This window comes from Choloepus didactylus, chromosome 1 (assembly GCF_015220235.1).
Source record: "Choloepus didactylus isolate mChoDid1 chromosome 1, mChoDid1.pri, whole genome shotgun sequence".
NCBI classification, from domain to species: domain Eukaryota; kingdom Metazoa; phylum Chordata; class Mammalia; order Pilosa; family Megalonychidae; genus Choloepus; species Choloepus didactylus.
The window spans coordinates 34,237,073-34,254,599 of record NC_051307.1 but is presented as its reverse complement, the minus strand read 5'-3'; the positions used below and the strand labels follow the sequence as shown (position 1 = coordinate 34,254,599).

General features: G+C 34.1%; 1 protein-coding gene across 4 annotated transcripts in view; it reads right to left on the bottom strand.

Annotated features, from left to right (window-relative positions):
- Positions 1-350: 350 nt before the first annotated feature.
- C1H21orf91 (chromosome 1 C21orf91 homolog) overlaps positions 351-17,527 on the bottom strand; it is a 31,516-nt gene continuing 14,339 nt past the window's right edge. For all 4 annotated transcript variants that reach the window (XM_037833293.1, XM_037833274.1, XM_037833302.1 and 1 more), the window contains 3 exons: positions 6,382-6,918; positions 5,335-5,397; positions 351-3,886 (listed from right to left, as the gene is read on the bottom strand). In XM_037833293.1, the coding sequence (XP_037689221.1) occupies positions 3,720-3,886; positions 5,335-5,397; positions 6,382-6,918 (767 nt within the window). In that variant the 3' untranslated portion in view covers positions 351-3,719. The remainder of the gene's footprint in view (positions 3,887-5,334; positions 5,398-6,381; positions 6,919-17,527) is intronic.

The following is a 17,527-nucleotide window of genomic DNA, read 5'->3' as shown; positions in this document are numbered from 1 at the left end:
TTTAAGCTGTGCATTCCAAGCTGCCACTGTTATGCTTGAGATCTATACCTTAGGATCCTGATAAATTAACTCCCCCCTCCACCCACTCTCACAAAATTTAACTTGGCAAGAATAACTTGAGGGTTTTATCTCAGTGATTTTTGCCACAAATTTCCTCAGATATTTATTCCCACCAACCTAAAGTTAAAAATACAGTTAAACACTGAAATGAAAACCAATTTTCTTGGTTTTATAGCCACATCTGAACAAAAGATATTTCAAAAAATTTTGTGGAGTACTAAACTTAGCAAGTACTTAAAATACTTAAATATCTTTCTGTAGCAAAAAATAACGTCAGTAAACGAACCGGCCTAAGTCGGAAAACATTAACACTAACAAGAACTTCATACTTTTTTTTTTTTTTTTTACCTTTCAAGTTTGCATGTACATGCAACCTAGAGGTCACTAATCTGAACCTCCTAACAATAAGCCAAACAAATAATTTATTCTTTAAAAAGTCCTACTTAAGTTTAGAACATATACATTTTGTATTACATCTTACAACATTAATAACAAAAGCATTTTTCTCAAAAACATAACAAAATCAAAACTGGTAAACATTAACACAAATAGTTCCAAACAAGCCTAAGAAAAAAACTAGCAAAAATTGGCTGACAAGCCTTAACAGTGTAAACACCAAGGTAAAGTATATAGAAACAAAAAAGGAAAACACTTTTAAACCATTTTCAGTGGCAAAGTGTATAGTAAAATGAAAAACCATCGAGATTAACACATCTGTCAAGATGCCAAAAGTAAAAGATTGCATTTTGACTATATTTTTGAAACCATTTTCCAACATGCACTTGACTTTTTAAAATAATCCTTATGTATACAAAATGGGTACTTTATGGTGAAATGAACATGTAACTTGAAAACATTGGGCATAAGAAATTACATAATGGAACAAAATATTCTGCTGCCTGAATCATCTATTATCATTATTACAATGAATTAAGTGCATGCTTTTTCTTAAGAACTACCTTTAAGTATTAAATACCAGGATTAAAGGATGTTAGTTTCAAAGTAAAAACAATCGATTTTTAGCTCTTTAATCTTTAAAGAGAACAATCTCATGGGGTCAAAACTACTTTTGACTTCTAGCTCATCTTTTCAATTTAATTCAAATAGTCTAACTCTGAAATCTAATTTGAAAATAATTAATTTTGTTCTTATTTCACTGCCCTTAATCATATAAACTCTGAATATGTTGGTAATGGCTAAATGGCAGCCTGTCTTTTGACATATTTAAAACTGAGGCCAAAGTTATTATAGGGAGATTCTCTTCTAAACTTCCTCAAAAACACTAACAACTGAAGAGAAGAAAAGCCAGTTATGAAAACTGATATTTGTGGTATTTTGTGTTCTCTTAACTCTGATCCTTATCCTTTTATTTGCATATATAATAATTGCATATTCAAGGAATGTATGTTTACCAAATGTTTGGATAAACTGCTGTGCAAAACACTTCAACAAAAAATTTTTCACTAGAATATTCATCCAAATGAAGTACTAACGTGAGTACCAGCACCAGAGATTTTTAAAAAGCACCTTTGCTTTGAAGAGCTTAAGTAGAAATATCTATATGGAAAAAAAACCAGAGTCCCCCAATTAAGACTTCAGTGCATGAACAGTCCCATTAAACTGTTTCAAACTCATTAGGAAAGCAACATATTCACCAGAAACTCTTTAAAGAAATAACTCTTCAAGAGTAAAGCAAACACTTTCTTTGGATAACACTTGTATTCAGGACTACACTATATGGCTCATATTCTGGAAATATGCAACACATCCCAAACTTTTATGACTGTCCCTAAGTCATCAAAATAGAAGTCTAAATGTGTGCCAACACACTGGCTGGTAACGAGCTTAATGAATTATGCCAAAAAAGAATAAAGTCAAATTTGAAAATGTGACCCATAACAACTAATCACTAAGATACTTACTGCATTAGCAGGACATGCTTTATCCAACCTGTAAATCTGTAGAAAATTTGATATTGCACACATTAAGTTTAAAGCTCATCAAATCTAAGGCAATACTTCCCCACTTCCTGAACCTTAAATTTTGGATGACCCAAAGAGTTGGGAGAAATTGAGAGCATCCTTCAAAATCTCCACCCAGAAAAGCAGTTACATCATACTTGAAAGAAAAACAACAACACACAACCAATGGGATACCAATTAATACCCTCAGGTAAGTTTAACACGTTTTAGCATTAAAAAAGTTGTTTGCTACCAGATTGAGAGATTTTTTTTGCTCAGTCTAATTCTGCTTGTGTTCAAGACTAAATTAGTACCCAATCCAGGGTATGCAGAAGCCATTCATAGCTTTATGCTGAAGCTGCCAAGACAATGGGCTTTTCTGTAGATTCGTTCCAGCAAAGGATCTCCCTTATAAATACACTCTAAGCACCAGGTAAAAACAGAATTTGGAACCTATTTTAATCCTACACTGGTTATAGCTTTTACTGTAATAACTATTAAAATACTTATCTAGATGTCTGAGATAATGTATTAGTTAAAAACTCTTTGGAAACATCATAGGCAACTTAAGACTATCCTTTTAAAAATGGGCTTATTCTTTTGAATTAGTTGTTTTCCCTGTGTCAAGAGAAAAGCACCCCATAATGCTTTTTTGGGGCACTAATTTCAATGATGTTAATAGAGAATTTGGACAGTTTAAAAATCTTGAATCTTTACCCAAAGTAGCACACAATTTTAGTTTTTCTCAAAGACAGGCCCATTTCATAGCACACTCAATTTGAAGAGAGTTAAGACACTACATTTGACTTTGAAGTGAGGTTTAACTTACTGTCCCAATTCTAACACACCAAAGCAACTAGCATTGAAAGTAATTATGAAGCAAAAGAGGCTTTTACTTGTATGGAGACAAGTCAACTTTAAAAGGCTGTATTAGCATTTTCTTCTTGAGCTAATTCAAAACTGCCTGTTAGAAAAAAATAATGTATTTTATTTACTTGGATACTTGCTTTAAAAAGTTGTTAATTCATCTTTCATCAGCATTATTAGAAGTTAAAACACAATTCAACTAGATAGATTTCTACTCCAAAATACATTTATCTTTGGAAAACAAGGTAACAGTTATAAAAACACTATGTTAAGAGAGTAAAATGCAGTGATCTGAAATATGGGTGAACATATTCATACACAAACATGCAAATATCATATACAGAGCTATTCAAATACACGTTTATAAAGAGAATGGAAAGGTACCTAAAATAGCATTTTTAAATATAAAATTTTCATATTAAAATATTGCTCTTAATAAATAGGTGAATATCATGAATTCCACTTCCCTCTTAAAAACTATCTTTAATGGTTCAGACTAGTCTGAGTTTAACTTTCTGTTCTGACTGGTGAATTATATTAAAATATGTTTAGTAAAATCACATTGTAACAGCATATTTAAGTAGTCACATGTGGTAAGAGTAGAGAGAGGGGCATTTAGTAATTATGGGAAAAAGATTCCCAAAATGAACCCTAGAAAATTAGCATATAATGATCTCCTTTATTCGGCAAGATATTAAATAATGCCTTAAGCACTGCAAACGTAAGGACCATAAAAGAATGGACCATAACTTTTTTTTCACATTTCTTCAAAGTTTGTATGCCTGGCAGATCAATAAACAGTAGGGCATATGAAGTAAATTAACGTTTGGTTCAGTTGTTTATGGGTAGGTGTGACTTCATTCCTGATCGCCCCACTTGTAGACATGGTAACTTAGAACAGTTCTTGAGAAGCTGTTCGATGGCAACATGGCGGACATGGAGCTCTGAGGCCAAAGAATCTTTTTCTTGTACTTGGTGTGTTAATTCTTCAAAAACTTCTGTAAAAATTTAAAAAGTAGTTTCATTTTTAGTGCTTAGAAAGCTAATCCCATGATTAAGTACTCTAACGTAAATGAATGTAATGGGAAATTTTTCACAATAAAAACTGACCTGACATAGTATACAGGTGTGCTCTCCACAAACCTTTCTCAGTTTTGATTATCCTATGAGTCTGTGTATTTTACCTAGCCTGGCCACCTGGAACACTGTATCTCTTTTCTCCACCAAGTGAAACTTGTGAGTCATAAGCAATGACTATGGATGTGCAGTAGAGATGGTGACTATGATCACTTTGGAACCACTTTTCTCAATTAGAAGCTCTAACTATTAAGCTATAATATGTCTATGGATAGGAATTACCCCTTACCATCTAGTCTAGAAACCCCTCTAAGAGTCTTTGGAATCAGATTACCTGGACCTTTGAATCCTTGCTACGACTCTTAGAAGCCTCAGGCAAGTAACCAACTTTCTGTGTTTGAATTTTCTCTTATGTATAATGGGGATAATGACAGTAAATAACTCACAGAGGTATTAGGATGGCTAAATGAAATCACAGTTGTAAAGTATTAAGAATAAGTACTCGATAAATTTAAGTTCCTATTATTGTGAGGCTATGGGGTTAAGAAAGACCACTAGCTCTGGGGTTAAAGAAAGGGGCTGGAATCCTTGATCTGCTACCGAATGACTGCATGATGCTATGTAAGCAACTTATCTCTGCAATGCAGCTTCCTCAACTAAATGGGTATAAATTGTAAAAAAGGGGAAAAAAATGAGAAAATTGGGGATTTTTTAATGTTAATTTTTAGTGTTAACATCACATTTGATAATTTAAGCAATGAAGAGTTTTTTTTTTTTGTAGGTGTTATGAAATTATGATAACAGCTTTTTTTTTTTTTTTTTTTTTTTTTATATTATCTTTCAGAGAAAAACCCAGAAGTATTTACTGACATAACAACATGTTGTCTGGGATTTGTTTCAAAATAATCCATGCTAAGCGTGGAAGCAAGGGGAGTGGGTGCATGTGGAGATGAAGAAAAATTGGCTATCACCTCTGATAATTGTTGAAGTTGGTGACTGGTCAAAGTGTTCACTATACTTATTCTTGCTCCTTTTGTATGTGCTTCAAATTGTAATTAAAAAAAAAAATAGGGCTAAAACCATCTGCCTTAAAGAACTGTTAGGGAGTGCACCTGCACAATGCCTAGCAAATTAGTAGGTAATCAATAAAACACAGTAAAAGGTGGAGATTATGATGGTCTCTCTACTTTCATTTAAAAAGAAAAACCTATTTCCCCTGCAGTTTATAGAGAAGTTCTTTTCTCTTATTTTTTTTTGCCTGGAAATTCTTAACAGGCTCTAATCTCACTTCCAAATTTAAATGCAGATGAAGCTAATGTCTGTATCAATTTTTTCACATACAGAAGAAGCACTGAGACTGACTCCTTACCTTGGATTTGCTGGCGGAGCCTTGCATTCAGTTGCTCTACCTCACAAAGAGTCATCGAATTCACTGAAACGTGAAAATATATTTACTATTGTCACAATACTAGGGAAAACAAGTTGCTTATGTCACTAACACAGTATCCTACTTTAAAACATTATTTGCACTTATCTGCCAGCAAAACATTCATTCATTAACTCTTACAGTGTGGAGGAATAGTCTTCAAATTCTGCCCATGACCCCACAGTAAAAAACCTATTTTAGATCATCCTTCTCCCTGAAATAAAGTTTTTTCCAAAAAATACTTAGTATTAGGTGCAGTGTATTCTGATATTTTCTGTAATGTTTAGGTTTTGAAAAAGTGCTTGTCACTACCCATTAAGCTGATTTGGATTAAGCACTATATAATTCATGAATTGCAGTTACAAAAGCATTACCTCAGAGTTTTATGGAAATAGTTTAAAATGTCAATTTGTCTATGTAGTTACATAATATGTAGAATTAAGAAGTTGTATAAAAAGATACGCATGGCTCCTTCTAACTCTAAAATTACTTGATTTTAAGTCAAAAATCACCTCAGCTTCTGTTTTTCAGAAACAGAAACAGACTGATCGAGTCACTTTTCCCAAGTTTAAAATAAGTGCACATATTACTTCTGGCTCTTAGTAAAATGTCGTATTTTTGTTTCTGAAGTGTCACTCCTGGTCAATTAGTCTTGTAGGAATTGTGTGACAGTGTGTTAGCCAATAGCTGAGTCTGTACTTCTAAGCTATACGAACCCTGAACTTTTCAATTCAGTTTGCTGATAACATCCAGTTTAATCATTTAAAATAGCAAAACAAATGAAGGAACTGTAGAATTTCAATACTTAGGACAAACTGAGGAGCATTCCAGAGATGGCACATTTTAAGTCATCTCATTTTTGCAAAGATGAACCTGTCACTTTAAATGCTGTAATTAACAAATCCATAATTCCACATTAAAAACTCTCAACTCACACATACATAACAATGTAAAAATAAACCAATGTTTACTTTCTCTTATTTTACTTACATTCCTCTCTGCTGTAATGTGGCTGCTGGGTCTGGACATCAGCCTTTGGATTACAGATTCTCTCTTCTTTTTTCTGTGCCTGGTTGTGATTATGAGGCCACAATACACTATTACGGCAAAAAGTGGTTCCAGCATCTTGTAACACAGCAAGCTCAAAGTCTGTATTTTCCCTCTTCTCCAAAATTCTTTGTGTACAGTTTGAGATGCCACCTGTACTTCCATCTACCCATTTTGCAGAATACTTTGGTACTTGGGAGTCAAACTGTGGTAATAACTTTTTATCTGGCTTATGCCTAAAATTAAATAGGTGATGCTGGGGAGTTTTAGAACATTCAGAATCCGAATCCAGATCCTTATTTTGTGCATATTGTACAATCCAGTTTATCTTTTTACTCAAAATAGTTTTAACTTCTTCATACGTGCTTTTTGAAAGCTTAGATCGAGAACAATCCTGATTCGCAATCAAATGGTATTTTTCAAAGCAGTCTTTATGGCCCCTTAATGATCTGGTGTGCAAGAGATTAGATTTTGGTACTCCTATAGAAAAAAAAAGGGAAACAGAAAACCTGAGAATCAATTTGATATATTTTTTATAAGTTGCTTTAAGAATATACTAACCATAGAAAAATGTGAGTTACCAACAATTTGTAAATTAGAAGGAAAATGTTAAAAGATTGATAATAATATAAGATATTGTCAAATAATTTCTCTATTTACCTGTATATTCAGTCGTATGACTAGGAAAGCCTTTCTTAGAATTTAATGATTCAATTTTAATCATTGTCCAGATACATGTTATTACATACAAGATAAAAATACTACTGAATCTAGCAATTTAACTTTATAGAATTTTGGTTTTCACATTTTAATGCTTTCTTCAAGAACTCTCCTCAGATACATAATTACAAAAATTTCCATTATAAGACTCAATAAGAGAAATGTTCAACAATTTTTTTCAACAGTAAATCATTTCCTTAAATTATTAGTTATGATGTTAATGGGGAAAGATATATCAGAACAAGACAAAGACATGTTAGTAAAAGCCTCAAAAGGTAGTGAACTGTTTAGATTAATTCTAAATTTTTTTTTCCTTTATTAGAGAAGTTGAGAGTTTACAGAACAATCATGCATAAAATATAGGATAGATTTTTAAAGAAAACAAAAGCTTCCAATATTTTTTTACATTTCTGTTTCATACTGAAACTTACAACAATTTTCTTCTAGAAGAAATGCACTGCATGTAATTATTTTTTCATATAATGGTAAATTTCACCTGCCAAGATACAATAGCCAGTATAATTCTTCATCTCACCAATGCCTCATTACACACCAAAAATAATGGAAATACTTATGTAATATATAGTCCTATTTCTTAGTAGAGTATGCCAACTCAATTGTTTTTCAAAATATAGAAATTCAGTATTTTCATAAGTTGAAGCTGTATTACTAAACTCAAACAGCAGGACTTTAAATCAGATGCAAAAGTGGTTGCAGACGTTAATTAAGGTACATCAGCCACTGATGGAACTTGCTGAGATTGCCAAAACCATTTCTATCAGTTGCCTCAGAAGTTACCATGAACTATATGGGTATAACTCCTGAATACTAATATTATAAGCATATGTGAACAACTCCCTTCACAAGGTAAATTCAAATATCTAAGCCATGTTTTTTCCACTGAATATAAAAATTGTTTAAAACTTAAAACAGAATTCCATATACATTTTATTTGCCACTTTGCTACTTGTACTGCAAGTGTGTATATGCATATATTCTTCCCAGGTCAAATTTCCAGCAACATTAGAATACTTAAGTGTAAAGATTTAAAAAGTTTAATTAACTTTTAATTTTAAAAACCATAGACCTGTACAACATGAACATTGAAACCTAAAGAAATGACTATAGTTAACAGTATAATTATGATATTGTTTCATCAACTGTAACAAAGGTATCACACTAACGCAAAGTGCTAAATAATAGGGAAAACTGTGTGAGGGGGATATATGGGATTCTGTACTCCCTGCATGATTCCTCTGTAAACCCACAACTTCTCTAATAAAATCTACCATTAAAAAGTTTTCTTATATATGTTTTAAAAAGATATTGAATAAGACAAAGCGGGTAGTTAGCAAAAGTTACAGAGCAGGTAAGAAATAGCTTCTTTCTGTGTTTCATTCCAATACTTATTGCTCTGGGTAAACAGCAGGTAGGCAGAAAGAATTTGAAACCTGCTTACTTTTCTAACTTTGGAAAATTTATTAAAATGCTTCCTTACTCTCTACAAACTCTCTTAGGTCTTGATGCCAACAGATGGCTAACCAATCCCACTAAACAGTAAATAGTTTGTTTTCTTCTCAACAGCTCTAATATATGTATCACTAAGTAAGTTGAATCTAAATTCAGTCTACATGAAATGAAATTCTTTAGCAACTAGTGTACAGAAAGTAATATATTTTTGCACTTAAAATTTTTTTTTGTATTTAAAAATGTCTGATTTATGAAATACAACTTTACTGTCTCCAGAAACAATTTTTCTTTTAATCTTTACTTAAATTCCAGAATCAACACGACAAACCAACGTAAGCACAAGATTATATACACATAAATAATCTATGAAAATGAACAGCACATCACAGAACTATAACATTCAAATTTACAGTAAAAATACATAAATGCAAAATAAATTTCAAATTCTTTTGGACATTCAGGAGAAAAACTCCATAAGGAAGACTGGAAAAAATGTGTCATGGACAAGAATAATTCTGAATATACATTTAAGATAGCCTTCTATTAGACATTTCCACTTAGATGTCCTATAGGCTCCTCCACTCACCCTTCCTAAACTAAACAACAATTCCTCCATCTCATCACCCAAATCCCACACCTGACCCTCAGAATTTGTGAGTCTGGAACCACCAACTGCTCAAGGAAAGAACCAGGGAGTCCTCCTTGTGCACTGTTCCCAATCCCAGATTATTCTGCTTACCATCTTAATAGATTTACTTTCATAAAATCTAATACAGCATCTCAAAGCCTTCTGCTTCACTCCATTATCACTCCCACGACACCATATGGGTCATCATCATCTCCTGTCTAGTCCTTACTTTCTCTAACCAAAACATTTGTGTTAGGCTGTCCTACTACTGTACTTATCAACCAGATTGCCCGTTAACTGGCCTTTCTCTCCTACTAGACAGTCAGTTCAGTGAAAAGAGGTATCATTTATCTGTCTAATTCACAAGCATCCTCAGTGTCATAGTGCCTGGCACATAGCAGGTGCTCAATAAAAAGCAGTTTAATGAATAAAGAAAAAGAAAAACTAAATAAAAACAAAACCAATCCTTGTTACCAATTACCATTTAAGGTCTACTGTAATGCAGTTGCGCCCAATCTAGCTAGGGAACCAAGATATGTCAGTCTACTCAGCAGATAATTAAAGGCATCTTTCAGTAAAGCTACTCCTGTATTTAGTTTAATGGGCATTAGCTTTGAACAACTGATAAGGGACAGTGATGCAGAGAGATGGCACTCCTGTGGCATCCTTCAATCTGCCAAGCAAAATTATGAACTTCTACTCAATTTTATGTTTTTAATAGAAATCCACAGAGTGAATATACAAGAAAGCTGGTTAAAACTACATTTCATTCATTCAGATCTACACCTCTAACTTCTATAACTAAGTCAGTTATACCAACTGAAATTTTAAAACTTGACTGAGTTTTAAAGTTCAATTTATAAATATGTTTTCTAAACATTTTAAAAATCCCATGCATTAGCAGAGAAAAATAAAACTAGTAAGTATAATACATTACTTCTTGACTTACCTGAACAAATGACTTTTTTAATCTAGAAAAGAATGTTAGTAGTCCATTTAATTTGTATCAGCAATATACATGTCATCTTAAAAACTCTCGAAGTGATTTTGTTTTTTCCACCTTATCAGTTTAAATTAATATAGGAGAAACAACTACTGCCATTATCAGAGATCCCAGTGAGTTTTCCAACTGACTTTTCAGTTTTAATTGCATTAGTATGTGTAAACAGCTCTGAGAACTAATTTGTTTCCTCAGCAACTTTGGAAGGGAATGAATTTAAAGGAATTGCAATTAAATGAGTTAATACTTCTAAGGAGCTGAATTATAAGAAATTTCCAAATCAGTTCAACAAAGAAAGCATGGCAATTTCTAATTTTGTAATAAAATTCCCAATTTCCTGATAAAAAATTGGAAAGCCAATGTAATTGACATCCTATTATGAAAACTTCTTTAAAACATACCTTAAAAATGTCCATATTACTTTTTTTGATCATGAGGTCATTATGGAGAACCAAGACATTAACTGGCATCCAGAATTGCTAACTGTTTTAAAGGTTCTGGCTTCTTCCGGATAAAGGCTGTTTAGATATTTATGGAAGCTATATATTTCTGTATGAACAGTGGTATTTTAAAAAGTTAACCTATTTCTATTTGATAGTTTTTTATCTTTTTCCACTCTTACCTCTGATTTTTTATACCACCTTCACATACTTTGAAAACCCTCCTACTACCCATCTGGTATGCTATCGCCACTTCTATCCTTTGACTTCCTCTTTAATATTAATTTGCTTTAAGGAAATGTGGTTAAACCCACAGAAGAGCAAAGATCATTCAAATGTAGATTTTCTGTACCTACCACCATCACTCTTTTAAAATATGGATATTTCCAGTTTTCTTATATTTTGCATGCTCATCTGCCTATATAGTAACATGCTTTTTCTTCCCTAATGAAGATGAAACTCCAAATAGCACTAAAAACTAGCCATAAAACCCATAACCGTTAAGTTCTACCATTTGTTCTTTTATACTCTACTTTTACAAAAACCCTAGCTTCCTGAAGAAGACCTCATTTATGATTTGGTGATAATGAGATAAGCTAAACAATCTTTTCCTGATCTCACCAGCTGGCCCTGTCAAATACCACTGTCTTTCAGCGGACTGTACTGATGCTGTGTAGCTTTATATTTTTATATCCTTGAATCATATCAATCTGACTCCCATGTTGTTTAGTCTCTGTCAGATGATTACAGGCTTTATTTTGAATTTGCTTATATATTACATTCCTCAACCAGAAGGAATGGATTTATATATAAATGGATTTATATATTTTGGTGTACTGTAGGTTAAAGCAGATAGAATATTACCAACCAGCAGTTGGATATAAAGCTGTAATACACATGTATCACATCAGTAGGAGACTGGAAAGCACTAAGAGAGCATTTCAATTTTTACCTCAAGCTTAAAACAGAATTAGAGAAGTACTGTTTCCAAATGGTGGGTTTATATGCTTTTTCTCAATGTTTAAATAAGGCAAGAAAATTTAGTTACAATTTAAGATCCAGGTTGTTAATAGGCCGTGAAAAAATTTTAAACATACTGCCTTCAAACATGAGAAGCATCTGTGCAATAATTCATGCATTATTTCTTAAAAGCGATTTTTTCCCCCCAGAGGCTTACATTTTGTCAGCTTAGAGCATTTTCCAAGAGTGAAGCTGCTTTTACGATGCTCTTAACCTTGGATGCCAATAAAGGAGAACAAGCACTTGCATGCTTATGGGCTGCCCATTTTAAGAAATCTTATGCTCCTTTAAGCAAGAGTTAATAGTAAAATGTGAAGGTGGCTAAACTCTCTTGCATTAAGAAAGACTGAAAGGATTGAGATAAGATGTTCCGTCCTTTTTTTTTTTTTTTTTCCTCCATTGCTGATAAAAGAAGAGTAAAAGCCGTACGGGTAGAGGTGCCACACTCACAGCCTGAAGGTTGGGTCTATACTGCAGACAGGTTTTGTTTAGCCTGTAAGTGTCTTAAAAGAAAAAAAATCATAAGATCTGGCAGCGTATGGCTAGTACTGAGGGGTAGTTACCTTCTGAAAACAGGGAGAGACCTCTTCAGTTTACATCAGTTCTTACCATTCTCTTAATGAATGCACATGAACCTGTAACCTACCAGGCTCTGCAGCCATGGTACAGTGGCACTCGCATTATAGGAAGACAACACCTTGACCTAGGTCTGGACTACTGCAGTGTAAATACCACTTGTCCCAATTATATGTTGATACTCCACTGGACTCCTCTGTGTCTGCAGCTGCAGCCAAACCATAAATCAAGAGTCATTACCATAAGATCTACTACCAGCCACAGCCTTGAGTGGGAAGATGTACATATTGTCTACCCTGCCATGGGACTCAAGGTGGGAGATTAGATCAAAGGTAGGAAAAGCAAGGATGAATAGTGGGAGCCACTATTTCCTTCCAGAACCCACAACAGGATAGGCTTCTGCCTCTTTGAAATTATCAAGCTGTCCTTTGTCAGTGCCTTCAACAAGTACTGTGGTTAACAGCCCCATTCTCCTCCCCTCACTCCTTTAGCTAAAGAACCACTTAAATAACCGGAGCCTGCCATGTTCAAGTATCCAACATACAGTTTAAAAGTAATAGGTTAATTGCTTGTATCTGCTTTGCTGACAGATGAAATTACTGGCAACCGCACTGAGCCAACACAGATGGGTTCAGCAACTTGCTTTTCCACAGTTTGAGAAGCACTGCCCTAAAGAAAGCTATACCAACACGTGGTCTTCACACAGATTTCAACTTACAGATGTTTATGCCATTTTAAAGTTTTCGTGTGTGCTAAGAGAAGGATTAAGCACTTGATCAAAGCAGCTTAATCCAATAGAGTTCACAGAGATAATGGTAAATCATGAAGATCAACCTTGTGCTTTGAATATAAAGTCTAAGAAACCACTGCCTAACACCAAGTCCTGAAGATGATTCCCTACATTTTCTTCTAGGAGTTGGATAGTTCTGGCTCTCATATTTAGGTTTTTGATCCATTTTTAGTTGATTTTGTATTTGGTGTTAGGTAAGAGTCCACTTTCATTTTTCTGCATATAGAGAGCCAGTTTTTCCAGCACCATTTGTTCAAGAGACTATTCTTTCCCAATTGAATAGGTTTTTTGTTCCCTTGTCAAATATCAGCTTGCCATAAATGTGAGGGTTGATTTCTGAGCTCCCAATTTGATTCCAATGGTCTGTATGTCTGTCCTTGTACCAGTATCATTCTGTTTTGATTACCGTGGCTTTGTAATAAGTTTTAAGATGGAGAAGTGTAAGTCTTCCACGTTTGTTCTTCTTTGGCTATTCGGGGCCCCATACCCTATTATAAATTTGATGATTGCCTTTTCCATTTCTTCAAAGGAGGTTGTGGAATTTTGATTGGGCTTGCATTGAATCTGTAAATTGCTTTGAATAGAACTGACATCTTAAAAATATATTTCACCTTTCAATCCATAAACACAGAATTCCTTCCATTTATTTTGGTTTTCTTTGATTTCTTTTAGGAACAGTTTGTAGTTTTTCTGAGTACAAATCCCTTCCTTCCTTAGTTTATTTATTCTTAGATATTTAATTCTTTTAGTTGCTGTTATAAATAGTATTTTCTCTTGATTTCTTCTTCTGTTCATTATTAGTGTATAGAAATTACTGATTTGGGGGTGTTGATCTTGTACTCTGCCACCGTGCTGAATTCGTTAGATTTTTTTTGCAGATTTTTCAGTATTTTCTGTATACAGGATCATGCCACCTGCTAATAGGGAAAAGTTTTACTTCTTCCCTTCCAATGTGGATGCCTTTTATTTCTTTTCTTGCCTAACTGCTCTAGCTAGAACTTCTAGCACCATGTTGAATAACTGTGGTGACAGTGAGCACCTTTGTCTTGATCTGGATCTTAGAAGGAAAGATTTCAGTCTTTCACCATAGAATACGATGTTAGTGGTGGGTTTTCTGTATATGCCCTTTATCATGTTGAGGAAATTTCCCTCTATTCCTAATTTTCAAAGTTGTTTTTTTTTTTTTTATGAAGAAAGGTGAATTTTTTCTAATGTTTATTCTGTGTTGATTTTTTTTCCCCTTCATTCTGTAATATGGTATCTTATGTTAATCAATTTTCTTACATTGAATTCCCTTGCATATACCTGAGATAAATCCCAGTTGAGCATGGTATATAGTTCTTTTAATGTGCTGTTGGATGCAGTCTGCTAGAATGTTGTTGAGGATTTTTTTTATCTCATTAGCAATATTGGTTTGTAATGTTCTTTTCTTGTGGTATCTTTAGTTGGCTTTGGTATGAGGGTGTGGTTGGTCTCATAAAATGAATTAGGGCATGACCCTTTCTCTTCAATTTTCCAGAAGTCTGAGCAGGATTGGTGTTAAATTCTTCTTGGAATGTTTGGTAAAATTCCCCTATGAAGCCGTTTGGTTCTGGTCTTTTCTTTGTTGAGAAGGTTTTGGTTACTGATTCAATCTCTTTACTAGTCATCATTTGAGAGCAACTATTTCTTTGTGTGTTTCTTCTATTACTTTGTGTGTTTCTAGGAATTAGTCCATTACATCTAGGTTATCTAATCTGTTGACATATAGCTGCTCAAGGAATCCTCTCATAGTTCTTTTTATTTCAGTGGGATCTGTAGTAATGCCCCCCTTTTCATTTCTGATTTTAGTCATCAGTGTCCTCTACCTTAGACAGATATAGAACTATTTCTCCCTTCAAATCCGTCAATATTTGCTTCATATATTTTGGTATTATAAATGTATTTATAATTGCTATGTGTTCTAAGTTGAATTGATCCCCATTAAGCATAAACTGACCTTTATCCCTTGTAAAAGTTTTCCCTTAAAGTTTACTTTATCTGATATTAGTATAGCTATAAGCTCTTTGCTTACTATTTGCATGGTATACTCCTTCTATCCATTCACTCTCAATCTATTTATGTTTTTGAATCTAAGGTGACTTATATAAACACCATATCCTTGGATCATGCTTTATATATATATACACGTATTTTTTTTTATTGACATTGCTCATATACCATACAACTATCCAAAGATCCAAAGTGTACAATCAATTGCCCATGGTACCACCATACAGCTGTGCATCCATCACCACAATTAATTTTTTTTCAATTTTTAGAACATTTTCATTACTCCAGAAAAGAAATAAAGACAAAAAAAGGAAACTCAAATCCTCCCATACTGCTAACCAACCCCCCGCCCCCTCCATTACTGATTTATAATTTTGGCATAGTAAATTTGCTGTTGATGAAAAAATGTTAAAATACTACTAACTGTAGTATATAGTTCACAATAGGCATTTTTTTTTTTACTATATACTTCTCTATTATTAACTTCTAGTTATAGCGTCATACATTTGTTGTAGTTCATGAGAAATTTCTAGTATTTGTATAGTTAATCATGGACATTGTCCACCACAACATTCACTGTTTTATACATTCCCATCTTTTAACCTCCAACTTTTCTTCTGGTGACATACATGACTCTGAGCTTACCCTTTCCACCACCTTCACACACCTTTCAGCACTGCTAGTTATTCTCACAACATGCTACCATCACCCCTGTCCATTTCCAAACGTTTAAGTTCACCCTAGTTGAACATTCTGCTCATAATAAGCAACCGCTCCCCATTCTTTAGCTTCATTCTATATCCTGATAACTTACATTTCATGTCTATGCGTTTATATATTATAATTAGTTCATATCAGTGAGACCCTGCAATACTTGCCTTTATGTGTCTGTCTTATTTCACTCAATATAGTGCCCTTAAGGTTTCTTCATCAACCCATTTCTTTTAAGACGGTTTTGTTCACACACCTTACATTCCGTCCAAAGTAAACAATCATTGGTTCCCTGTACAGTCACATACTCATGTATTTAGCACCGTAGCCACTATCTATATAAGAACATCTCCATTTCTTCCACAGAGGAGGAGGAAGAGTCAGAGAAGGCAGAGAGACATAAGAGAGAGAGAAAGAAAAAAATGACAGCTAGAAAGCAACGAAAGGAAAGACAGCATTAACCTAAAGTAGAATAAAGAGTCAGACAACATCACCAATGCCAGGAGTCCCATACCCTTCCCCTATCCCCGCCACCCCCCAATATGCATTTGGCTTTGGCATATTGCCTTTGTTGTATTAAAGTAAGCATAATACAATGTTTCTGTTAATTATAGTCTCTAGTTTGCATTGATTGTATTTTCCCCCATCCCACCCTATTTTTAACACCTTGCAATGTTGACATTCATTTGTTCTACCTCATGTAAAAACATATTTGTACCTTTTATTACAATTGTTGAGCACCCTAGGTTTCCCTGAGTTACACGATCCCAGTCTTTATCCTTCATCTTTTGTTCTGGTGTCCCACGTGGTCCCAACCTTCCTCTTTCAACCACACTCACAGTCATCTTTGTTCAGTGTACTTACATTGCTGTGCTACTATCTCCCAAAATTGTTTTCCAAACCTCTTACTCCTGTCTTTTCTTTTCTGTCTGCAGTGCTTCCTTTAGTGTTTCCTGTAGAGAAGGTATTTTGTTCACAAACTCTGTCATTGTCTGTTTGTCATAGACTATTTTAAGATCTCCCTCATATTTGAAGGACAGCTTTGCCGGATATAGGATTCTTGGTTGGTGATTTTTCTCTTTCAGTATCTTAACTATATCACCCCACTTCCTTCTTGCCTCCATGGTTTCTACTGAGAAATCCGCACATAATCTTATCAAGCTTCCTTTACATGTGTGGATCACTTTTCTCTCGCTGCTTTCAGGATTCTCTGTTTTAAAGTTTGTTAATCTGATTATTAAGTGTCTTGGCGTAGGCCTATTCAGATCTATTCTGTTTGGGGTACACTGCACTTCTTAGATCTGTAATTTTATGTCTTTCATAAGACATGGGAAATTTTCATTGATTATTTCCTCTATTATTGCTTCTGACCCTTTTCCCTTCTCTTCTCCTTCTGGGACACCAATAACAAGTACATTCCTGCTTTCTGTTTTGTCCTTAAGTTCCCCGAGACGTGGCTCGTATTTTTCCATTCTTTCCTCTATCTGTTCTTTTGTGTAGGCTTTCAGGTGCCTTGTTCTCCAGTTCCTGAGTGTTTCTTCTGCCTCTTGAAATCTGCTGTTGTATGTTTCCATTGTGTCTTTCATCTCTTGTGTTGTTCCTTTCATTTCCATAGATTCTGCCAGTTGGTTTTTTGAGCTTTCAATTTCTACCTTATGTATGCCCAGTGTTTTCATTATATGGTTCACCTCTTTTGCCATATC